Genomic DNA, 24801 nt, shown 5'->3' with positions numbered 1-24801 from the left:
TCTACTATGTTGTACGTTATGATAAAAGCATAAGGTTTTCTTCCAGGAAGTTAGGTTTTAGATCATATCTCATTCGGCACTCTATACAGACTACACGATACTGTGGAGAAACAATCAAAGTGATACACATGTAATAATTACCTAACGTGCCCCTATTTCCCGCTGCATGACCGTATGGGGAAATTAGGGCCAGGGTAGCCTTAAAGTCATGTGACTCAATCTTCTGATCATCATCCGAGTTTCCCCGGTTTTCCTTCTCCTCTCAGGTCTGGACTACTTGACTAATACTTCACTTTCTTTTCCTCTCTGACTACCCTTGTTGGTACCCGCCGTGTTTCATCTCGTCATTATTTTGTATCTTCAAGTTCAAAGCTCCTCACGACTTTCTTTACAACATATTTCCACCATATCAAACGTTCTGTCCCCACTTTTAACGCCATCACCCCCACAATCACAACATCTTCAACAGCCATCGGGAAGCATATCGAACAAAGCCAAGCAGAGTGCTATATAACCCTACTGCAAGCCTATTACGGGCTGACAATACGACAATTTCAGTCCCGTGCTACTCGTTAGGGCATGGCACATAGCGAGAGGGCCGGATTGGCAAGTGGATTGGCGGGGCTAAGGATTGAAACGAAATTCTATGAGCGGAACAGGCCTAAACGGGCGAATGAAAATACTGGGAGGAAAGCGACAACAGTGGGCGATGGTATCGAGAGCGATCACACCAATCAATCTCATAATTATGCGCGTCTCCGCGATACTGATGAAGACCGCAGTTTGATAAGTGATCCACACTCAGCGACCCCTCCCATATCCGTCCCTCGCCACGATGAGCAGCATCACGCAGACAGTACCGACAACTTCCCGCACAAGCCCGGTGATGTGCAGGGGTCCCCTCTCGACAACTACGACAGCTATCTGCACACTCGTCGACCTTCGATCTCGTTCAACCCGAAGGTCTCTGTAGACTCCGGCAACCAAATTCCATTGGAAGAGTCTCTGTCGATGGGAGAGGTGAAGCACCGTCCACCGCAAAAATTCGAGTCTCGTAGCTCCGGACTTCGGAATGCTCTTTCACAAGATGATGAGCATGTCAATCCGAACTACGAGTCCCCGAGCTGGAGTCCCAAACGATCTCTCGATCGGAGTTTCCCGACCGGGCTATCCCGAGCCCAGCCCTTTACGAGACTTGAGAATGACTCGACTACGGGCTCAGAGCTCGATCGTCCGACGTCCCTGACATCGCAGTCAACGGTATCCCCGGTCACGGACGAGGTACGAACCCCTCCCGATTATTCCAGCCACACGTTGCTGTCGCCATTTTGCGTACCGTCCCCATCTCAATCATTTGCATCGCCCGAAGACCGCAGCAGCTCTTGGTCTGGAGGGATCGCAACACCGTTCGGAAGCAAGCGGAGTTCTACCCTTGATCGCAGCAGCAGTCTTCGGAACTCCACACGACATAGTTCTCGAAGATCGACTAATTCGAGTGGCAAATCGCCTGCCAGCATGTTTCTTTCCATGTGGAACAACGTTGAAGAGCCTGCTCTCCAGCCTGATGACGAAGGCCAGATGGTTGGAGACGACTATGTCCTCGGAAAGCAAATCGGGTTTGGGGGGTTCAGTGTGGTTAAAGAGGCCTACAAGGCCGAAAGGCACGGTGAAACCAAAAGACTTGCCGTGAAGATCGTGAAAAAGCAGATTACAGGGCGAAGCGAACACGAAAACGACGAAGTGCAAGCCGAGTTTGATCATGAAGTGCGAGTCTGGCGGTATCTCAGCCACCCGCATGTCCTGACTCTCGATGCCGTGTACGAAACAGATTACGCCACGTTCTGTTTCACCAAACTTGCCATTGGTGGAACTCTCTTCGACCTAATCCGCCAAAATCGATCCGGTCTAGATACCCAATCGGCAAAGAAATATGCTTACCAACTAGCCTGTGCCATCCGTTACCTGCACGAAGATGCCCGCGTGGTTCACCGAGACATCAAGCTGGAGAACTGCTTGCTCGATCCTATTGGGTCTGCTGACGGCACGACATCTTCAAACTTGGTACTATGTGATTTCGGAATGGCAGAATGGATGTCCATCGATAACGGTGGCGACTCTCCCGATCCGTACGAGGATGCCGCTGACCGTCCGCCACCTCAGCAAATGGGCCCTGCGGGATCCAGTACCAGTGTTGCGGGTAGCTTGGAATATGCATCGCCTGAACTACTTCAATCAGTAGCTGGTGTTGTTCATCCTTCGGTTGACATCTGGGCCTTTGGCGTCATTGTCTATACCATCATCGTCGGCTCGCGGCCTTTCCAAGACTCTTTCGCTCCTCGCATCCAAGCAAATATTCTCAGCGGCACTTGGGATTGCAATGCCGTATTTGGTGACACTATGGACGGCCCCCTTCGCCAAGATCGTCAGTACGCTCTCGACCTGATCCGCGGGTGCCTAGAAATGGACCCCAAGAGGCGTTTGACTATCCGTAGTGTGCTAGCTTCGTCCTGGCTACGAGAGGTTCACGAGGCAGATGAACCTTCACCCGACACTGTGTGGAGACTATGAGATTTGCTCGTCTTTTCTTCCATTCAATTATTGGGAGCCCCATTTTATGCCCTTACACTTGGACTTCCAGGGAGATGAGACTTTTTCAACATCTTAACGTCCTACGATGTGGTGGCTCTCTTTCCCGGCGCTAAAGATCCAACAAGCGCAGATGCTCTCGGGAGCCTTTTAAATCACTATGATACCCCCGGTTTTGCTTTACTTTTTCTAAATTTTTTTTGGGATTTTTTTTTCGCTCTGCTGCGGCTCAAGAGTGTCAGCATGTGTCTTTTCTTTTTGTGTTTTTCCACAATCTATTCTCACTGTCCTCCCTCGCAGCGTGTTCTTGATTTTTGCTTTTTCGTTTTGTGTGGTTCTGGGTTAGGCTTTGATCTCATGAGACGGACGATTATGATTTACTCTTGTAGCAGACGTGGCGTTTTACCTCATTCTTGCCATTTGGCCGGACTTTGCATGAGCTTTCGTTGCTTAGGTTATTTGTTTTGTGTGGTCTACTTAGCTCGATCACTTGCTTCAACTGGGTGTACTTTTATATCTGCGGATCTTTGATTACTCTGTACTGATCTTGCTTTGTCTTCTGTCCTCTATTTGAAAGGTGTGATGAGATATCTGATTTCAGTAAATTATCAAGCTATGTTATCCATTCTGCAATTTGCATAAACAGTCGTCCGCCCGTGCGGCCTCTATTCTTGACGACGTAGGTCTGAATAGTCTGACCTATTTGGCCCAAGGTGATGCTGGCAACTTTTAATTTGAGAATATTTTTCGATATCGTCTTTGGATCTGCTTTTAAGATGTTTCTTTTGTCTTTGGTGTTTAAATATTAGATAAAGTGTAGCAGAACTATTACCATGTAGGAACCCTCACAACCTTTCCATGTCAAACCAGGGATTTATTTCCACGAACCTCGAGGTGGCCATAGGGCATTCCGTTATGTGGAAGAACTTTGGGTCAACAGGAATGAAGAAAAAGGCCGAGAAGCATCTAATTGAAAAGCCTAACAAATCCAACAAAACTTATTTATACATCGACAGTGGACCAGTCTAAACCAGCCTTAAAAGAACAGTGCCAAACAAACGAACAACCAGTGATCAAGTATGAGATACTCCCCTAACCCTCTCAAATCTACCAAAGCCTATTCTCGGGTAGAACCTTCTCCTTCTTAACACCAGCAGTAGACTTCCTCTCCTCGGAAGAGCGGAAGAACAGACTAGGCCCCTCAAGCGGCTTAAGCAGATGCGCAAGATATCCCCGATGCGCCGGATCACGGTAATACTCAATGTCCTTACGTTTCGTCGGATCAGGGAGCCTGAACTTCAACTGCCGGTTGTTCACCACAGTACTCCACTTCATCCAGGGCGCCGTAGGCCGAACCCCAGCGAGTTTGTAGAGCTGCTCGGAACCACTCTCGCGCGCCCACGCAGTAGACAAGAAACTGTGCGTCTCACCATCCAGGATACGACGGATCGACGGCCGCGTGTAGTAGCGGGTAGTCACTGAGCCACCGGCGCCTTCGATGGCCGCGATGGCGGAGGCGGAGGCGCGCGACGCAACGACGTGGATTGGCTGTTTAAGGGCTTCTGCACCGTCGCCGAGGATCTTTAGGCCGTCGATAGGTCGGCTGATGCACCCGCTCTTGTAGAGCTCTTTCATTGTGATCGGGAGTTTGGGATTGATGCGGCCTTGGTCGATCCAGTGTTGAAGACGGTCCAGGTTGACGGTTGCCATGTCGACGGAGAAGCTGGGGTTGAAGAAAAGAGATGATGAGACGTTTGATTTTGGGGGTTGGGGGGTTATTGACAAAGGAGGACCACGTACATGTTGACACCGCCGCGCTCGCCGTGCACGATGATATCCTTGGTCTGACCACCATTGAAACCTGCTGGGACTTTGCCGTGCTGACCTTGACCCTTGTGACCGCGACCGGAGGTCTTACCTTTGCCTGAGGCGGGACCGCGGCCTCGACGGATGCGCTTGTTGTATGCAGTCGGGTTGTCGGAGAGAGAGGCTAGGATGGAAGCATTGCGGGTTTGCTGGGATTGTGGGAAGAGAAAGGCAAGGGGGGACGCCTGTTGAAAGGACCGGGCGGAAAATTGTGCCAGCTGTGTGGGCAGCCCCATCAGCCGGGGAGACATGGTGTGTGATTCTGGGTTTGGACTCGCTGGTGTTGGATTCGCGGGTTTGGTAGTGAGTTTCGAGATCTTTGTCGGTGCGGATTATGCTTGATCCGATTCCGAGATGGCCACCTGGGCACCCAGGGTTCTTTCTTTAGAGATACCAGCCATTTTAACGAATTAATGGAGCTTACGTTCATTACGTCCCGTGTTTTCCAATGTTGGTCGATGTTGATTCAAACGATAGGGTGACTTGGTTTTTGTACGTTTCAACTCAAGCCCTTTGAACTAAGTATTTGGCTACCTCCGCAAAACACTAGGTAAAACTTTGCATTGAAAAATTTGGAGGTTTCAACAAACAGTAAAAAACCAGTTGGTAAATCTAAATTCATATGCTGCAGAGTTAAAGCTAATTCTGCTCAAGTTAAAACGCCGTATGTATGCAAAGTGCGTTAGGAGCAGCGCACTGCCGATGTGCTTTCAAGCACATTCGACGAACCTAGGCGACGTTAAAGTCAACAATGACGCCGCACATGCCATCCCCGAGGATAATCCCGTCTGCAGGGGGGGGGGGCGGCGAAAACCGATTTCCTTCTAAAATGAAGCGCCGAAGATATGCCAAACACAATCGTGAAAAAGAAGAAGTCTGTACAGTCGAAAGCGTAAGACAAGCAAGAGAAGAGGGTAGCAAGGTGTACAGCGAATGAGATAACTTTTTCTCGTGTGACGGGTCGTGGCGCGGTAAAGTCATGAACTCAGGATGTGAGGATGAACTCAGGATATGAGAAGGGAAAAACAAGGGTACAGAATGCTTCAACTAGGGTAACCAGCGGGTGGGTAGATAGGATGCATATAAGGAGCTTGGTTCCACGCATCAGGCTGGATGTAGGGCAGCAGGCCGGTCTTGCGAGAAGTGTTACCCTTTCCAAGCGGCTGGTAGTGCATGTGATCAAAGGGAACATTGCGTTGCTGCTGTAGGGAGCTTGACGAAGGTGGAATCAACAAAGTGTTGACGGAACGCACTGGCCGGTAAGGCGAGTTGCGGTTGGCGAGGAAGAAGGAAGGAGAGAGGTGTGTCTGCGGAGTGTGGACGGAGTAAGCTGAGCCAGCGGGCGATACGGTGGCAGAAGACACCCCAAATGAGTTCTGGTGGTACCGGCCTAGTTCTGGCAGTGAAGGGGCGGTGTACATGCTAGATGACATCGGGGGTACGGAGAGAGGAGGCATCTGCTGCCAATTCGCCGGTCGATTGTAGATAGGAGGCATAATAGCTGGCAGGTGGGAAGATGCCGTGGGAGGGAGCGTCTGAGGCGCCGAATAGGAATTTGAAAGAGGAGCCGGATGGTGAGGAAGCGGAAGGCGAGCAACGGTTGTTGGAGCCACGGGGGCAGAAGTGGGAGTCAAGACGGGTGGCAGGGTGGGCAACGTATTCATGGCAGCCACCGGGGCCGTCATCGACGGAGCAGGTGTGGCGGAAGATAAGGCAAGCCGCTTGGTGGGATGAAGTTCATCGTTCTCATCGCGACTTCGTTTCCGAGGACCACCCATTGCTGCCTCGCCACCTAAGTGTTGTGGCGGCAGTGAGTATGGCAATCCATTAGGTGGCATGTACCAGTTGGGCGGCGGCTGAGATCGGAAGGCATCGGTACTAGGTGACGGCAACTTGGACGAGGGCGACTTTGATTGCACACGGGGAGGCGAAACACGAAGCATCGCGGCCTGGTTGAAGTAGTCTCCAAAGAGGCCTAGCTTGGTATGCCACCGGGACCATTCGGCCTCGGAGGAGAACAAATCATAGCGAATGTTGCTCAAAAACTCAACTTCCATTATATGAATCTCTTGCACCGCAATACCCGATACCTCAGCCCACGTCTTATTGGTGTAAGTGTTATCGTCGAGGTCTGTGGATGAGTCAGTTCATCTGTCCAATCAAGTCGAAGGCGGTGAGTCCGATAAGAATACTCACATTTATTGCCGAGCATCAACGCAACCGTCATCAACCGGAACTCGCTGCCTTTCTTACCCTTGACCCCAGAGTTGAATTTCTTCAAACGGTAGATAAACAAAAGTGCCAATAGAATGACGTTCTGGCTGACTTGTGTCGTGGAGAGAATCGAGGCAACCCATTTCTGGAATCCGACGGTGGGGACAGCTTCGGCGACGAGAGAAGGAACGGGATGTTGGCGGTCTTCGATAGCTTGCAGTTTCGAGGTCTTTTCGAACCAGAATAAACACGTCATCTAGAAGTGAAAGACAAAAGTCAGCTCACGTCATGAACACGCTCCTGTGTAGACCGGGGAATTCTCACCTGAGCTGCAAACTCGGCCAGACTGCCTTTGCTGTTGTTGATGGATGAAGGAATGCGGAGTTGCGATCCAGTCCCACCAGTTGACTTCTTCTGAGCAGTTGGTTCCGTTGCGCAGGCTTCTTTGGTCGCAGCGTGGCTTTGCGGTTTGATGGCCATCATGGAGGAGATGGAGTCGAACTGGGAGCGCGAATGACTGTAGAGGTGAGAGGAGACCCCGTTCGGTTTCCCCCCATATGCGATAGGTGGCATGGCATTGTAAGTGAGGCCTGCCATATCGAGAGGAGGGGTGGGTAGACCGTTCCGAATGGGAACTGTCCGAGAGAATTCCGCGGTTTGGCTCTCAAGGGCCTTCGGCGGGTGATCCTCAGTCAGGTCGATGGTTGGAACTCCCAGTGTCGGAAAGGATGAATAGAAGTCCACAGTGGAAGACATAAGGAAAGTGTGAGTGATGGAAAGAGAGGTCGACGCATGGAGTTTTGTGTCTTTTCTTTTTTTTTCAAAGGCGTCGGTGGAGAGAGAACCGAGGAGTTTCAGTAACCCATGTTCTTTAAAGGTGAGAGTAGAGCCAAGCAATGGACGATGAGTGAATTGCCCAATTGGAATGCAACCAAGGAGGGAAGGGCGAACAGAGATGCTTTGTTCAAAGTGAGGGAAAAGTGAATATAGACCTTTGACAGGGAGTTTCAATGATGTATATAGAGTAGCCACGATAGGCCCATATAAGGAAAGTAGCGATAATCCAGAGAGATCCAGCTGCTCCACTCAGAGTTGAGGAAAGAGAAAAAAAAAATGTGAAAAATGCAAGAAAATAATCAAAAATAATCAAAAAGAATTAAAAAATAAATTTGTAGTCAAGGCATCATCATCTCCATTGAACCAAGTCCACAGACCCCATCCGGAGAAAGCGATAGTGGCCATACACAGAGTTTGACCCGGACGCAGGTCCAGGTTGATCCTCCTTTCTGAGCTCGTTTGGGTACCGGGTTTAGTCAATCTAGATTTGGAATAATTCAAATTCTATCCAATAAGGTAGCAAGGTAGCAAGGTAACAAGGTAACGAATTAATCAAAGTGAAAATACCGGTTGATGTCAGAGCCACGGGGTGGTCAACGAGTGGATGCAACTAAAAAGGGTAGGTCACAGAATGTTTACCTGGTTCCGGCCTCACATTTGCAGTAAAAATGACCACAGTTCACTGAGCGTAGGACTAGTGAAAGCAAAAAGAAAGGAAGCCCCCCAAAAATTCAAAAAGAAATGCAAAACCCAAATCAAGCTGGAAATCAAGTTGGAAATCAAAAGAGAGAAGGGAGGTTCAATCCTGAGACCCATATCAGATCCAGTAATAAGTCGGGTTTAGCGTCAATAAATTACCAAACCATGTTATGCGAGGTGAAGGGCTGTGAGGGTGCGCAAGCATGTAGGTACGCCTCCGTCCTGCAAAGAAAAAAAAAGGGCTAAAAAAAGGGCTAGGGAGGGGGGGGGGGGGGGTTACCGGGAAGCGCGGGGCCTAGGGAGGTTTGAGCACGGTGGCTGGGTAGTCGGGTATACGGAGTACATAGCATAGGAAAGGCAAAAGGAATGAACCAAAAAGTATCAGAAAAAGAAAAAAGAAAAGAAACCAAAGGGGAAAAGAAGATCAATTACGGAGTACGGAGTACTTGGTTTAGGAGAGACCAAAGGGAAGATCGGGAGGTTCGGTAAGAATGGTGCATTCTTATGTAAGAAGGCAAAATTACTGAGACAATGACCAATCAGAGAGAAAAAAATTACAACATACACGTATACCCGTATACACGTATACTCTGCTCCGTACAAATCCAATGGTCCACTGAAAAAGTCTCAGGCCAAATTTCTCTTTTCTCTTTTCGGTTTTTTTCGGTCTTTCATTTTTTGGGGCTAATTTATCCCGTGAATATCCCGTGTACGACCGGTCCATGGGCTTTGTTTTAATCTGCTTCCAGTATCACACACTCTGCTCGCGTACTCCCCGACTTGTTAGCCGCTGCCAAACAGTCATTGGTTCATTCCCATGTTCTGGGTTTTATGGATGGGTTCGGAGACACCTAATTATCTGGCATGTTCGCATCTTTTTCGTGTTCGAAAGTCTTGGGCTCATCCCGCGTCTCCCCTGCAGCCCACTGTTCCGGACGACCTTCCTGTTTACGATTCAGGGGGGAATCTCATCATAATTACAGGATTCTATCCCAGTGATGGACCAATTTGATAGTTCAGGAGCCTCGGGGGAGGGCCGGAATTCCGTTGTTTGATTCGTCCGGCTTTTATGCACTGGACTTCCCCAAGGTATTTTTACAGCCTCCTACAGGTTGGTCACCCATAAACCCTACTTTAGTGCAAAGTACTGGTACCTCTGTCGGTATTTATGTCCCGTCCCAATGCCCCTGTCTTGAGCCGGGCCTGGGGGTGGTATACAACACACATCTGCCGGGACTGTTGCCTCCAGTGGGAAGAATTCGCTGTTTCACCCAGAACATTGTTTGACTTAACTAGACGGGACCAGCCTCACGTAAGGCGGCATGTAGTTGCACTTGTGAACTTGTGATCTAGTGCAGTAGGCTAGAAAGCCGAAAGTGCAACGGGCCCAGATCGGCTGGTGGAATTGGAATCCATCGGTCACTCGTGGCGTCCCAACGGTCATCCCTTTGAAAGGCTGAGATGAATGTGCCCAGAACCGTGAAATTTGCTCACTCCCAACTGTTACAGATTTACTGACATCCTGGTGCCATGACATAGGTGGTCTCTTTCACAGTAAGCACACCCTGAGCACACACCATTTAGTAGGCACCAGATGTCTCCCCCTAGATGCATGCAAAGGGCATACAACGTATTGAACCACTTGAATCTTCAGAAACCTTCATCCCCAGATGATCATCGGACTCTCAAAAGACATTTGGGTCTATCACACCACCAGTTCACGCCCGAAACCAGGCAACTTGGGTAACCTCCAAACTTGACTAGTACGATCCAAGTGTGCTATTTTAGTGGCAAAACGGTCAAGCTGAGAACCAGGTGTCGGGGTTACCAAATCGTGGACTTCCATTAAAAAAAAAATCCCAGTTGATCGGGGCGAATTTTTTTTTTTAAAAAAAGAAATCTCTCTCCGTCTCTCTCTCTCTCTCTCTCTCTCTCTCCACTTCCTGGGTTTTTGAGCCACCGCCACGGAAGCTGTTTCGTTTCTAGAACCCCAGACAGAGAAGGTGGATTTGAACAAGGAAAAGTCCACTGTGTCATAGTGCTCCATCTTGTTAGACGATCCATGCTGTTGTCGATGATATTTTTTCTAAATTTTTTTTTTTAATTTTTTCATTGTCGCTTTGGGCTTTAGGAGACTCATGATTGGTGAGTTACCAGAGTGACCCCCCGTCTTTTACTATTTTGGGCCAAAGGTGTGTTCACTCGTCACAGTCATACAGAGATTAAAAGAGAAGCCCTGGAGTCAGCTTCAAAAGGTTGGGAGTTTTGCCCTTTGGCTTCCCCCCCTCCTTGATCAACCTTCGCTTCGTCTTCTCTCCTCTTAGGTGGGTCGAAACTAGAAGAAAGGAGTCCTCTAAAATAGAGTCTCTACATTGGCATCCCGGTTGCGGTACTTCACTTCCACTTGTGCACAATTCCCGACAGCTCCACACGTTACCTATCACCTTTCGTGGGTGAGATTCCTCGGCACAGTACTACCTGCAGAGTTCACCTGGGCACCGTCAGGCTCTTCCTGACCTTTTTTTGTCCCAAATTATCACATGGAGTACAGGAGCAGTAAAAAAAAAGACGTAAATAAATTGCCTTTTTCCCAAAAAAAAAGTCCTCGCTTGGAAAAGATTAGGTCTGGAAGCTATCATCCCTTGTGTTTTATAACCAGGACCCAATGGTCACTCTCAGTCAGGTTGTACCCTCGACCGTTGGCGCATGCAGTTGACTGCCACCGCTCTGATCGTGATACTCCCGAAAAGTCATAAAATTCAAGGGTGCATCCTCTACTGACAATTTTTGTGTGTTGATTTGATGCACGCGGAACCCCATCCTCTCTCATGGACATCATCCGAGCTCATGTCTTTGACCCTGTGTCCGAAGTACCATCGCGTACGAATCCTACTATGCACAGTCACGGGGCACTTGAGAACATCTCCGCAGCACTTTCCGCAGAACCACACTTCAATTTTGCCTCTTGGAACTAAAAATTGGTTGCGGGTAGTTTGCTCCGTACGAGAGACCGAAATCCGGAACCTAGAAACTAACCCGTGCTAACTGATGGTTGGGTGCTCTCCAAGGGAGCAAAGCTGAAATCGATCACTGACTCATGTTGTCTTTTGCTCCTATCCCTAGGTATCATAAAACTCAACCTCTGTGGAGGAGCTTCTTCTATTTAATGGTCAAACCGATCCCTTACACTGCGTACAACATGTGGAGTCTCGATCACAGTATGTTTTTTTGTGGTTCTTTGATTACACGATACTGACACCTTCATCATTACACGGTGGGGCTTGGGGCTTGGGTTTCCGGCACAAGCCCTCTTGCGCCCGGCATCTACTTCCTCTGGAAATTTAAATTTGCTTAGAATAATGTGACATTTGAATTTCGTGTTCTTTTTTTCGCCTATCTGAGGCGCCAGTTGCAAGACCAAAACCCCCCCCCCCCCCCCCCCTCCGTCTAAACCTCTCAAAAATGCTGAGGATCTCCCTGCTATGTTCAAACTACATTGCTCCTACCCAGCGCAGCTCCTTGCATGTTCACATCCTTGCGGGTCTACAAAGTACCAAGGGCAACGGAAATTTTCTAAACATTATAGAAACCCTAGTCGACTTGATATCACATAATATCACCCGTAGTATTCTGGGTTCGTTACCGGGGCATGCACTGTCTAGAATTTTCTCCGTGCAACTTTGTAATACACGGGTTACAGTCATTGCGGAATATCTACAACATACGGATTGGTGTACCCGAAGCTATACACTCGGTTCCATTTCAATAGTCAATAGCATCAAGGCTGCTGCAATTATTCTTCTCTTCCTGGCGTCAGTCGATCCACTCCCGGGATGAAGGAGACTGCCATGTAAACATCTCTAAAGGGGATAGCCGCTTCAGGTCGATGGACGGATCCTTTCTGAATGCTGGAGTGGAATTTTTTCTCGACCCGACACCCAGGAATTTAAGTGAAATTAAACTGGGGACTCGAAATTTGCAGATCCGGTCCTGTGGGTGTCAATTACATCGTCTAGATGGCCACTAAAAAAGGCTAGCAGTACTTAAAACAGGTTCACTATGACGTCCGAGTCCGGAGTACTCCGTCCAACGTTCTATGTTATCTGCGGAGTATATATTCATGTGTGATTTACAGCATGCTCTGAAGTTGCTGGGTGAGACTGCTTGGCATCCAAATCCATGGCTATTTCTAGTGCTGCAGTCTCACGATGATGAGATCATTTGTTTTCCAACTGCACGCCTTCTCTCTTGAGTTTCTCCCAAGCAGTCACCGACAGACTGCAGCGACCTATCTTTGACCTCGAAACCGGGAGGTGCACACTTCATCAAAGCCAATGCAAATGGGCTCGGGCACACAGGGCCGTGAGACAGAACGGAGTCATCTCGAGCCATCAGTTGATGTCTTTTGAGGCTGATCTCCGGTACCCAGACTCGGTGCGTCAGCCCCACCGAGTGGTCTAAAGCCAGAGAGGTACTTCGTAGAAAGGTCGACGAACCCACAAGCTCGAAAGGTCTTAACGACAGAGCATATGGAGGGGCAACGGTTGGCTAGAATTTTGGGATTTTTTTTGTTTTGCTTTGTTTTGTTTTTTTTTTGTTTTTTTTGTTTTTTTTTTTTGTTTTTTTTGGGTTTTCGCTTTTTGCCTTTGTGCTTAACCAGGACCTATCTCGGAATTTGTCTGGATTGTGCAAGGCGCCCCGAGCACATCACAAAGCAAAGCGCTGGTGTCGGGCTCCGCTGGCGCTGAGACTAACAAGGTCTTAACTTTCCGACATACATATCAAAGACCTGTTTGCTTCCGTGATTGACTTCGGCGAATTCGATCATCTACCGCGCGTTGACTTAATGAAGCCTTTCTCGGGGAAATCGATCCTCTTTCTGCCCCTCATTGGGTGGTTTCTGGGTGATCCACGATCAGTGCGGTTCTGACGGTGTAGAAACTAAAATATGTTGTCTTTTCCAGCTGGGGTTAGATTCTCTGCCTATCGTCTCGACTGCAACGTATCCAATGCAGTCAGAATTTAGAATCCATACAATGTCATCGGTGCACTTGCCAATATAAAAGTGTGGGGGAGCATAGGACCTATTACGTAGCCTTTTATCTCGGTCGCTTTGAACGTCTTAGATTAGTTTTTCGAGGCTTAACTACACTAGATACTTGGAGTGGGCACGAGAGTCTAATCCGACACAACATAATCATCTGCGTACAACATAGCGGTCACAACTCGACGATCCCAAAGCTGCACTCCCGGTATCCGATGCCAACAGGAAATTATATTGTTCTGCCTTGGAACAGTTTTGCTTGGCTTTGTTGCTATGGATGGTGGGGTTCAACGTGTACCAAAAATCTGACTTGAACCTTTCTTACCATAGAGTACAAGTTGCACACACCAGATCACATACTCCGTCTACATCCGAGATCCGAGAGCCACGTGCTTTCAACAATTTTTTGGATTTGTTTTCTTTTGATGGAAAATGAGATAAAACTAAAATCATGGGATAGGAGTGTTTCAACGTAGTGAGCCGTCCGATGGGGCATGGCTCCTTTTCCCCGGTCCAAGAAGTGTTGCGATGCCAGGTACAGTGCCGAGGCGAACTGGTCTTGTTTCTAATCTGCAGCAAGTCGCACCGTACGTTCATGTTGAGGTGAAATGTGAAAATTCAATAATACCCCAGTGCCAGGCTGAAAATCAAAAAGAAAACAAAAAGGACGGATGTGCGGCAAAAGAAACCTTGGGAACTTCACCTCGTCACTTTTTGGTGGATCAGCGGACTATATCGCCTGCACAGCACCGTGGGCGAGTAGTACATATGTCAGTCATCGACATCTCACAGATCAAGTCACCGAATTTCTTTGGTAGATTTATATTCCGAGGTAAACGACGAGAATTAACCGTGAACATCCAACGACCTATGACCAATCGCATTGGAATTCCCTCCATCATGATAAATGGCGTCTCCAAATCGATGCCAGTTGAAACTGGTTCTTTGACCCCCCCCCTCCCCCTTCGAGTTTGTGGCTGACAGCGCCTTTTTGTCCTTTCAAGGTCTTCGAGGCATATGCCATTCTCGAGACATGGTCATGGTCATAACCAGGGAATACAGGCCAGTGGCGGGTTTGTGCTTTTGGCGTAACCGCCCTTTTACCCTTCGTGTTGTTTTCAACTATTCTTCTTTCCGGTAATCGCGGATTGGAGCCAAATTCGATCAAACTTCCAAGGTTTCTATGTTGGCCGTCGAAATCTTTGGGGCGATGGGTATATTCAATCGTGCCATTTCTGAAACTGACCCGGGTTTTTGTTGGCCCGATCATTCCTTGGACTTTAACGGGGTTGTTAGCTCCTGGTGGCAGACTTCTCACAGCTTTGCTTGGGGGTTCTTTTCGTTTGCCTTGTTCGGAGTCGACTGACCTGGCTGGGATGCACGCTATGCATGAGTCTTGGAATGTGCATGTCTCTTCATTAGCAGCACGTGGAGACTGAAGTCTTCGAAGAAAGTAACTGCGACATGCAATTTTGGCCTGGAAGTCATCTTCTATGTTGTTGTTTGAACCGCAACCTCACAACACAAATTGGGCTTCATGGGTGCAATCTTTTTGGGATTGTTTAGCTATCTGGCCGATTTGGCCATTAGTTATTGAGTCCTCACAGTCCGATGAGGTAAGCCTATATTGTCTCTTTCGATGATTCAAGCAATGGTCGCCTCGCTTCTGGATATCTACCCCCCATCCTCTTACCAGAGCCGTTGAAATCCGAAATTGCAGATCACTGCTCTGTGAAAGGGAAAATTAAATTATTCCGGTTGATAGCAACTCTGATTTCTTGTCACTTCGAGTTAATAAAGGCTCCCTGTCGCTAGACTCAAGTCAACGATATCTGTTCCACGAAGCAAGTTCATCCAACGATGGAAGCAAGCAGATCAGAATCAATTTGTTAGACAAGGCGAAATCCCAACAGCAGATCATTGGGTTCCACATCCTAATCTTGCCCCGAGATGCAGACACGAAGCCTTAGAATCACCTCCAATATCACAATTCGGCCTCGCCAGAACCACGATGGATCAAATTTCCCCGATCCGAAGTATCTCATGGACCGACTGGCCACATTCTCATCTCCCTGTGCGGTTATCTGTATATTTCCTCCGTAGCACAGACAAACGGACCTCATGAAGAGCCGAAGCATAAGCGATATCCAATCCGACCAGACAGGGCCGATGCGAAAAAAAGAAGTACAACTCAAGAAACATATTTTCTAAACTACACCAATCCCAACCGCAGCCTGCATTCCCATGCTCCCAACACTCTCCAATGAATAAATGCTACCTTGTCCGACACGGGGACCCCGATCTAACCAAACAACCCAGGTGCAATCCAGATAGACGCGTAGACAAGTCAAGGCAGGGCAAAGGATTAGCAGAAGGGCGATGATATGCTCGTTTCCGCATTAAATCACACTTGTACCCGACGTAGGGGTTCAGCCTACTCAATAGACAAGACTCACCAGTCACAGCCTCCCAACACAGCTTACTTGCATGCTCTATGGGCGGACAGGCATTTATTGACGCCGTTGTGTTCAAAATCGGTCTGGGCTGTCGCTCGTAGAGACGTGTAGAATTTATCGTATCTACGCTCTAATGTTGCTGCCAGGGCTGTAATGCAATTCTTGAGGTGGGATGTGTTCTTCTCCTGATTTGGGATCGAAGGCCGTGAACTGCTTGTCGTCGTCTAAAAGACAGCTTCAAATCCCCCTGGGATTGGTATTGCGCCACGCAGATCAAATCACACCCAGCCAGCTTTTCGATCATTGGGGTTGTTGGTCTTGTATTCGTGCTGACGTCGGATCTCACGGACGATATCCAGTCGTTCTGGGGACATGATATTTGGCCCTCGTGTCTCTCTCTGTGATATGAGCAGACACGGGCATTTATTTTTGCTGCAAACGCTGGATGGACTAACGAAACGGAAGATCCTGTGTTATTGTTTCAACTTCTCACATTGGCTTGCAGCATGAGATGGACATCTGATGTTAACAGCGCCTCATACTTTTCTTGGTCTCATTTATACATCTGAAGCGCCGAGATTTCCAGGTACTTTCATAGCATCTTTTTTTTCCTATGATGCGTCTTATCGGAGCTGGTTCCGAATCTCCATAATAAATGAGCATCAGCGGGTAACAGACGGCGAATGAACGTCGGTCACAGAGTAAAAGTACCAAAGGACACGAGAAAGACCGGGATTGATGCCGATTGAGCACACTCTGAGTCCATTTCAGCTCCAATCGACGATAATACACCGATTTTGGCCGATGTTTCTTATGATGTGTCGTCAGGCGCTTCGGGATTTCCAAGATTAGGTGGAAGAAACCGGACCAGTGATGACGAGAGTGGAGCTTCAAACTTCCCCGGATTTTTCCCAAAGATAGCTTTAACGGGGAACCTCAGAGATGTGGCATATCAAATTAGGTGTGTCTATACGGGGTACAGAGCGCAAAAATTTTGCGGAATAGATTTGCGGGTAATACCGGTTTCGGGTCGGAGAATGTCGTTAGGGGGGGGGGGGGGGGGCTGGGAAAGGGGGGACACTGTTAATTATGGGGGGAAGTATTTTCTGTTGGATGTTCAAATATCAATCTAAAGATCATTGAATATGAAAGGGATTGCATAGTTTTTTTACCCCAAAATATTGACCGAAAGACCGAGTTTGAGGTACCCCGGTTAATTTCTCCTCACCGGGGAGATTGCTTGTCCCCTCAGTTCTCCAGTTTTCTTTTTTCCCTTTTTTTTTGGCTTGTGATATTAATCAATTGGGCAGTTATTATATGGCTTTTCCGGGAAATGATAAAGACTCACTATTTTAGAAATAATGAGCGTGAGCAGCAATAGTTTTCCGAGTAGCTTATGCCCTCGCAAATACCACTTGAATACACACATGTATGGAAATTGGCAGGGAAAAAAAAGACTGTGAATGTACACAGTACCTACGTTAATTGCAATCGGCAAGCAATTAGCCAAGTACTAGATACATGGCTACCCCCTTTGGTCCGGGTACACCGACTCGCCCAAAGCAGCAACGTAATGCTGGAGCTTATCAAATCTTTTTTTTTTCTTAAATTATTCAGTCACCCTTGATATTTTGTCCCACTTGCATCACTTTTGCTAGCTTTGGTGCGCCCTCTCACAATGGCTGGCAGCACGCTAGCAATTCGCAAGATGGCTCCGTCCATCATGCAGCTGTCGTCGATGACGCGTAGGTCGATGTCGACATCGCAGGTCCTTCGCGCGAAGCCGATGCGGTCGACCAAGATTTCCCAGTCCGTGTCGCGTATCGCTCGCCGTGGCTACGCGGATGCTGCTCCTTCGCCCACCCTGAAGCCGAAGAAGCGTTTCAGAGCTCTGCGTTGGGCCTGGCGGTTGACCTGGCTCTCTGCCATTGGTCTGACCGGTACTGTCGCATACAGCATTTTCGATCTCCGTCAACCCCCGGATCAAGCCCCGCCTGACCCATCGAAGAAGACTTTAGTCATTCTCGGTAAGTGTCGGCCGCAATTGTTGATCCTCTACGGCCGAAGTGTCGCTAACGCGACCATGTTCATTAAGGAACTGGCTGGGGTTCTGTTTCCCTCCTGAAGAAGCTTGACACGGAGAACTACAATGTTATCGTCGTCTCCCCCCGTAACTACTTCCTGTTCACTCCCTTGCTGCCCTCTTGTACCACCGGTTTGATCGAGCACCGCTCGATCATGGAGCCTATCCGAAATATCCTGCGCCACAAGAAGGCTAGTGTCCAGTTCTATGAAGCCGAGGCCACCAAGATCGACTATGAGAAGCGGGTTGTTTATATCAGTGATGATTCGGAAATTAAGGGTGACATCTCGCACACCGAGGTTCCCTTTGACATGCTTGTGATCGGTGTTGGTGCCGAGAACGCGACTTTTGGTGGGATCCTATCTCGCATCTGAAACGATGCATTTTGGACTAATTTTGTGACAACTAGGTATTCCCGGTGTTCGTGAGAACTCCTGCTTCCTGAAGGAAGTCGGTGACGCTCAGAACATTCGTAAGCGCATTATGGACTGTATCGAGACTGCCTGTTTCAAGGATCAGACCGAGGACGAGGTCAAGCGTCTGCTGCACATGGTTGTGGTGGGCGGTGGCCCCACTGGTGTTGAATTCGCCGGTGAACTCAAGGACTTCTTCAACGATGACCTGAAGAAATGGATTCCCGAAATCAAGGACAACTTCCACGTTACTCTCGTCGAGGCTCTCCCCAACGTTCTGCCCATGTTCTCAAAGCAACTGATTGAATACACCGAATCGACCTTTAAGGAGGAGGAGATCTCCATCCGCACCAAGACCATGGTCAAGAAGGTTACCGACAAGTACATTCAAGCCGAGGTGACCAAGCCCGACGGATCCAAGGAGCTTGAGACCATCCCCTACGGTCTTCTCGTCTGGGCCACCGGTAACGCCATCCGCGGCGTCGTACGCGACCTCATGTCCCAGATCCCCGCTCAGGCCGAGTCCCGCCGCGGTCTCGCTGTCAATGAATACCTTGTCGTAAACGGTACCGAGAACGTCTGGGCTGTTGGCGACTGCGCCATTGCCAACTACGCCCCGACCGCCCAAGTTGCTAGCCAGGAGGGTGCCTTCTTGGGCCGCCTCTTTAACACCATGGCCAAGGCCGAGGCTCTCGAGCAGGAGCTAGAGATCCTCTCAGACCGTCAGTCCCAGGCCAAGGGCGACGAGGAGCGTAACCAGATTTTCGATGAGATCCGCGAGCGCCAGAAGCAGCTCCGCCGCAACAAGCAGATTGGTCCCTTCCAGTACTCGCACCAGGGTTCCTTGGCTTACATCGGCAAGGAGCGTGCCGTGGCCGATATTAGCTGGCTGAGCGGCAACATCGCCAGCGGCGGTACTATGACCTACCTGTTCTGGCGCAGTGCCTACCTGAGCATGTGCTTCAGCAGTAAGTTCCAAGTTCTACAACACACTGATTGAGATTCATCACTAACAAATGATCCAGCTCGCAACCGTGTCCTTGTCTGCGTTGACTGGGTCAAGGCTCGTCTCTTCGGTCGTGATGTCTCCCGGGAGTAAACATCTTTACCCGGGTTCGATGATCTTCTGTAATATTGCCAGCCACACTACATTTTCCTCTTGGCTATTCAATGCCTTTTCGGACACATTGATTGTGTAAATGGATGTGTCCCGTCATGCCCCCCTTATGCCACCCTCACTATCCTTGCCTTTATTTCTTTTAACACCTGTGACCGCGATAGACATATCCATTTTCCGTCTTTTTTTCCATGACACTGTTGGTGCTACGATTGGCTCCCCCAAGAGACAAAAGCATCATTTCGCGTCTTCTTTGTTTCGCTTTCGGATTCTTTTAAGCTATACTGTACGTTATAGGAAAATATAGACTGGGTTTGGGATTGTTGCATTGAATCTGCTATTTCCATTTGTGGATCATCTTTCTTCCTCGAACGGTATAGCTATCACACTGCGTGCTCGGAGTTCACCTCTTGCTCACTGAACGATATTTCCTTGTCGATTCTGCGGCTCAACGTCAGAGATTTCGATCAGACTCATCCGAACGAGGGTATCCATGCTCGTTTTGTATCCTCACGCTCTGCAGACTCACATCCCAGCTCTACGCCTCCTGAGGTTTTCTCGCCCCAAAGACCACAACGAGATCCACATCGCCCATCGGCGATTGAAGTCCTCGTACCAAGTCCCACGTCCAAGTACTCTCACTGCATTGCGGCCAAAAACGAGCTTCAAGATACGGTGAGTTCTACGCATCAAGCACGACATCATCGGTTCGACGTAGTGGAGTCCTCCGTTTAGCTGGATATGAGGATGATACCTGATAGAGTACCCTTTCAGGCCAGGATGGCTCCAGTGCATCCTCCAGTAAAAGAATGTTGCAGGCTCATCCGAGGACTTCACTGCTAGCTAGGGAGTTTGTCGTGGAATAGTTGTCTTTGGAAGGGTAGGCTGCATAGGATGGAAGAGTAGGGCTAGCTGGAGTTTTTGGAAATCTTGGATGCAGAAAGCCCAGTGTTGAAAGGCTTGTTGGGCGAGTAGGAGTCTCTGCTTGTCTTTAATATCAGATTAATCCCCATGAGTTCTTCGGGGAAGTTGTCTAGCTCTATTCCCGGACACCAAGCGTTTGCAGTGTGGTGGAGGAAAGACATAAAAGCTAAGCCAATTGGCGATTTCTAATTCGGCGAGATTATCTCTCCAAGGTGAAATCGTCTGGCTACATAGAATTGTATGTGGAGCTCTCTCTGGGGCACCTATTGTTCCTTTGGAGTGCGTTGTGGACGGTGAAAGAGAAGGAGATTGGACCATCTATAATTTAAGTCTACTAAGAATGCTCAGAACAGCATAGATTCATTTGAATGATCGCATCTGTATAGTTGAAATAACAGAGCTTCACAGGCCGTATAATTCTACTTGGTTGTGAATAGATACATAAGACAAGATTGCTCAAGTATCTTGCAAATCGATATTTTCACTACTGCTTGCGTCTCCCCTTTGCCAAATGATACGCTTTTTTTTTTAGTAATCTCGGGTTTCCAGCCTTTCGCCCTTTTTGCTTCAAGCTCAGCGATGTCATCCGCTGAAGCAGGCCGTTTAGCATGGGTCGGTAAAGCGATATTCAACCCAGATGCTCTCTCAGACCCTGGTGATGTAGGCCGTCCTCCTCCTGAAAATGCACTGTCCGGAATATCATCTGCAAAGCTGTCTACTTTCTCGCCCCTGGTGGTTATCACATTTCGACAGTTAGTGCAAGGTTGAATCAATGTATCCACTGCTTGTTGACAGTCGTATCCATCCAAGGGTAGTCTATCAAGCGTCACTGCAAGACCATACACTTCCTCACCAGGGCCACGGTTCCTAATTCGTTAGTGCAAAACGCACGGCCTCACCAATTGCGTGCAGGTGTTTGTGTCTCGAGATTGGAATGACACCTTGTTTGAATCAAAAGGCAGAAACTATCTTTGGGCTCGCAATGGTAACACCCTGGTAATTTGGCCCTTTGATAAGAAGCCTCATACGTAAATTATGTAGGTCGCGCACTAGCTAGCCAAACTCCGGGGAAACCGAGATTTCTACAGATCAAGAATGGAGAAAGGAGAATTGAAGGAATAGGGTATCGAGTTTGTGATGAACGGCCCAGAGCTATGTACATAGACTTCTAAACGGTTTAAGATACATGCTATCCCAGGAGGAAGAGGTAAGAGGAGAAGACGGCTAAATAGGATAAAGAGAGTGATCAGAACACTAGCAGAGGTATCAAAACTCCAGAGTGAGAAGACAAAAAGATTGTTTCGCGCGGACAGTAAGGGGGAAGAGTCAGAAAGCGCAAACATCGTATCTTCTAGAAAAGGTTCCAACGGCTCCGCGTTTCCTTTCCAGGAGGCGCACGCTCTGATTTCCGGGCGCGGCCATCAAGCTGCCGGATGCCTTCTATCTTCTGCAGAGCCAGCTCCAGCAGCTCCTTCTTGCGGATGATGTCCAAGTGACGGCGAATGCGGGGGTCCTCGCGGGCAAACCGCTCGACCTCGGCGTCTGGAAGGTGTCGTCCAAGTCTTGAATCAAGCTCACGTGGGAAATTATAGTAAAACTCAGACAAGAGCTCAACGTTGAGAAACAGCACGGCCGTGGAGGTGAGTTTATCTGCTACAACATCCAGGAAGACCTCTGGGCAGTAGTACTTGTTCTTTTGCGTTGCGCATTGCTTGGATCGGATGGCGAGAAGTCTCATCTTGATGAGTTCAGCTCGGTCCCGAAGGAAGAGGCCTTCTCGTCCTAGATAAAATTTGTCAGTGTCTGCAAACAGAAGAAAGAGGGAGATACCAACCTCTCTCCAACAATGCGGCACTGAAGCCACCGGCGCCGCCCTCGCCGTTGCCCTCTAGTACTACTTCGCCCTTTCGCACTCTGTCGATAAACGAAACAACATCCTTGAGTTTTCGCTTTCCAACAACATCTTCCACTAGTTTCATGGCCGACTCGCACGACCTAAGCTCTTCCTTTAGAACTTTGCCCACGTTGTCTCTGCCCTTAGTCCATTCAGAATCTTCGATCTCGATCTCAAACTTATATGGCTTGATGCAATTTTCGACTTGATCGCTGGTGCTGAAGAACTTGTCGTTCAGGATACTGGTGCATGCATCGGTGATCTGTTTGCGGGCACCAGGATGGGAAGCGAACGTAGACGAGGCTAGGAGCAAGTCCACATGGTTGTTGAGAGAATTGGCGACGACTGTCGTAGCCAACCGACCAATTCCAAGCTTTGTTAATGACGAGGTGGAAGCGTCAAGCTTCCGGTGCCAATATAGCGACTCAGCATCGGCTTTGGGAAGATCCTTAAGGGGATCTAACTCCAGCGGTGGAGGATCCAAGTCCTCGACCGGCTTGTTCCAGTAGCGCTGTGCCAAAATGTCCATGACCCGCTGATCCAATTCTGCTTTGAGCATCTCCCGAACCTGCGGTCGCCCGAAGCTTTCCGCGAATGCCTTGAAGGAGTGCTTGAATGCATCGAGGCTCTCAGCCAAGTGAGACTCCGCGCTCAAAGGACGGTCATTATATTGAACCTTGAACTCATAGGTTGCCTCTTCAAGCTCTTGGGTGATAGCATCTCTAGTTCCAGACAGGCTAGACGACATGGTCTGCTCAAGAACTTGCATCAACGTTTTCCGCAGCGTCGAAACACCAACGGATACGTCAGAGTGGGGGCCGAATTCACTCTGATGCGCAGAGAAGTAGGCATGTTCATTCTTGAGAATAGCGCTGGTAATGTTTCCAGAGCCCCTAGAAAAGAGAGCTGTTGTCTGAGGAATCCGAGTAACAACACCCACGTAACCAAGCCGAAGAGGGTATTTTTTATCGGAAAGAACACCATGGCCACGTTCGGGGCTGACAAGGTCCATCTTTGTGATGACACCGATTGTCCGTTCGCCCCGAGGGTCTACTCGGCGACTGGCTCGAAGTGCTGTCGAGTTTGCCAAGTCAACGTCGGCGGCTGAGATCGCCAAAATGACATTTGGTGGCTGAATGTATTTATCGCAAAGATCGGCGATCTTTTGTTTGAGCTCCGGGGGCTGATCTCGGCCAGCAACCTGGATATATCCTGGCAGGTCGATTAAAGATAGATCTGGAACGTTGGGAGAATATATCGTAAGCTGAATGGGATCGTCTGTGACACAATCCTTTTCAGGAACGGCAAGGTTCAAATCTGTGAGTGTGCGCTGAACTTGAGAAAAATCTGTGATCTTTCCGAGACCTAGAGCCGGGAATTCACCGTATTCTGCCTGGGCGTTGGGGGTGTTGACCAACGTGAGCTCAATTGGCCGCCGAGTCACCATATTCGAGCCCTTGGGCAAGAACTCATGGCCGACGATAGCCTCAAGAACTGAGCTTTTACCCGAAGACTGAGATCCGATCACAACGATCGATGGAAGAGTGAGGGTGCCGGACTGGCCGATGGTCTGGAGAATATTTCGAATTTCGATCATTTTGCGTGTGAGCAGCATCATTTGATCATCCTCCGCTGCATCCCTCTCCGGCCGTAGATCTTTTTCCCCCGATTGATCATATCCAAACGCCATAGTAGTAGCGGCGGCAGCAGTGGCAGCCCGACTTTGTTTCGGCTTCTTGCCTCCACCACCTGATGAATCGCCCTTTCCAGACTCAGACTCCTCGTCAGGACGTAGAATCTTCTGCAGCCAGTCGGGTATTTCGATGTCTCCCGTAGTCTTATCCCACCCGCGTTGTGTCTGATCCGCTATATCCTGCAGTCCCTGGAACAAGGTGGAAGCTGTGTTCCCCGCTGTCTCCGAGGCTTGCTTGAAGACATCCATCACATAGTTACCCGCCTCTGTGAGATTAAATCAGCATGAGATTTCGCTTGCGGAGATATTCATCCATGACAGACATACGAGTTGCTTGGTATTGGAAATAAGCTAGACCCGCGATTGTTGCACCGCCAAACATGGCCGGAATCCTGACAAGCTTGAGTGCCAGCTTCGGAATCATGCGAGCAAACGAGATAGATCGAACAGCAGGGACATTGTGAATGGCATTTGCACCCACCGGCCATGCACGTCCTCTGAGTGCAGCGCCACCATCTGCGCGTAATAGGCCGCCGGTCCTTGAGCCTGCATTATGAATATGGCGAGTTAGGTGACCGTTCCGCAATAGCGGTCCTAGCCGATGGGAGAGTATCCTCCCACTCATTATTGTTGTGGTAGCATTCAATAGAGAATGGAGATAAGGTGATGACCTCGGATCACTGCACATGTGACATCAAGCACAACCAACAGTCCCCGTGACTTGCGCAAGTGGCCGTGTGGCTTCCCGTAACAGACTGGTCACGTGATAGATGACGTGCTGTGCAGGGGGAGTGACTATTCTTTTGTGTTGATTTCGAGGGAAAACAACCTTCCCTCCTTACAATCCGTGGCAAAACTTACAGCTCCAATATCTTCTTCTTGGACTGTAAGATCGTGGTTGACATTTAGGCACCTCACCGGTTCCCTATAATCCGTAACTCTTCATCCGCCCCGACACCCATACATCCTTTCGCT

General features: G+C 48.9%; 6 protein-coding genes across 6 annotated transcripts; 3 read left to right on the top strand and 3 right to left on the bottom strand.

Annotated features, from left to right (window-relative positions):
- Positions 1 to 709: 709 nt before the first annotated feature.
- On the top strand, positions 710 to 2568 carry Pdw03_3787 (Serine/threonine-protein kinase, putative; the record flags this gene model as incomplete). Its single annotated transcript, XM_066100595.1, has 3 exons — positions 710 to 712; positions 783 to 790; positions 858 to 2568. The coding sequence occupies 3 exons, from the start codon at positions 710 to 712 to the stop codon at positions 2566 to 2568; spliced, it is 1722 nt and encodes a 573-aa protein (XP_065955995.1).
- A 1125-nt stretch (positions 2569 to 3693) lies between these two features.
- Positions 3694 to 4703, bottom strand: Pdw03_3786 (mitochondrial 54S ribosomal protein uL15m; the record flags this gene model as incomplete). The annotated part of the gene is made up of 2 exons (XM_014676337.1): positions 3694 to 4309; positions 4387 to 4703. 2 exons carry the CDS (start codon positions 4701 to 4703, stop codon positions 3694 to 3696), a joined length of 933 nt encoding a protein of 310 aa, XP_014531823.1.
- Positions 4704 to 5495: 792 nt separating this feature from the next.
- Positions 5496 to 7422, bottom strand: Pdw03_3785 (Mucin, putative; the record flags this gene model as incomplete). Its single annotated transcript, XM_066100594.1, has 3 exons — positions 5496 to 6583; positions 6649 to 6922; positions 6991 to 7422. The coding sequence occupies 3 exons, from the start codon at positions 7420 to 7422 to the stop codon at positions 5496 to 5498; spliced, it is 1794 nt and encodes a 597-aa protein (XP_065955994.1).
- Positions 7423 to 14857: 7435 nt separating this feature from the next.
- Positions 14858 to 15349, top strand: Pdw03_3784 (uncharacterized protein; the record flags this gene model as incomplete). The annotated part of the gene is made up of 3 exons (XM_066100593.1): positions 14858 to 14862; positions 15062 to 15134; positions 15203 to 15349. 3 exons carry the CDS (start codon positions 14858 to 14860, stop codon positions 15347 to 15349), a joined length of 225 nt encoding a protein of 74 aa, XP_065955993.1.
- Positions 15350 to 17380: 2031 nt separating this feature from the next.
- Pdw03_3783 (Alternative NADH-dehydrogenase) lies at positions 17381 to 19297 on the top strand (the record flags this gene model as incomplete). The annotated part of the gene is made up of 4 exons (XM_014676339.2): positions 17381 to 17729; positions 17798 to 18136; positions 18195 to 19166; positions 19224 to 19297. 4 exons carry the CDS (start codon positions 17381 to 17383, stop codon positions 19295 to 19297), a joined length of 1734 nt encoding a protein of 577 aa, XP_014531825.2.
- Positions 19298 to 21590: 2293 nt separating this feature from the next.
- On the bottom strand, positions 21591 to 24451 carry Pdw03_3782 (Dynamin; the record flags this gene model as incomplete). The annotated part of the gene is made up of 3 exons (XM_014676340.2): positions 21591 to 22021; positions 22074 to 24092; positions 24154 to 24451. The coding sequence occupies 3 exons, from the start codon at positions 24449 to 24451 to the stop codon at positions 21591 to 21593; spliced, it is 2748 nt and encodes a 915-aa protein (XP_014531826.2).
- Between the last annotated feature and the right edge of the window lie 350 nt (positions 24452 to 24801).

Source organism: Penicillium digitatum, chromosome 1 (assembly GCF_016767815.1).
Source record: "Penicillium digitatum chromosome 1, complete sequence".
NCBI classification, from domain to species: domain Eukaryota; kingdom Fungi; phylum Ascomycota; class Eurotiomycetes; order Eurotiales; family Aspergillaceae; genus Penicillium; species Penicillium digitatum.
Note: the sequence above shows the minus strand (reverse complement) of the source record. Positions and strands in the feature narration are given on the sequence as shown.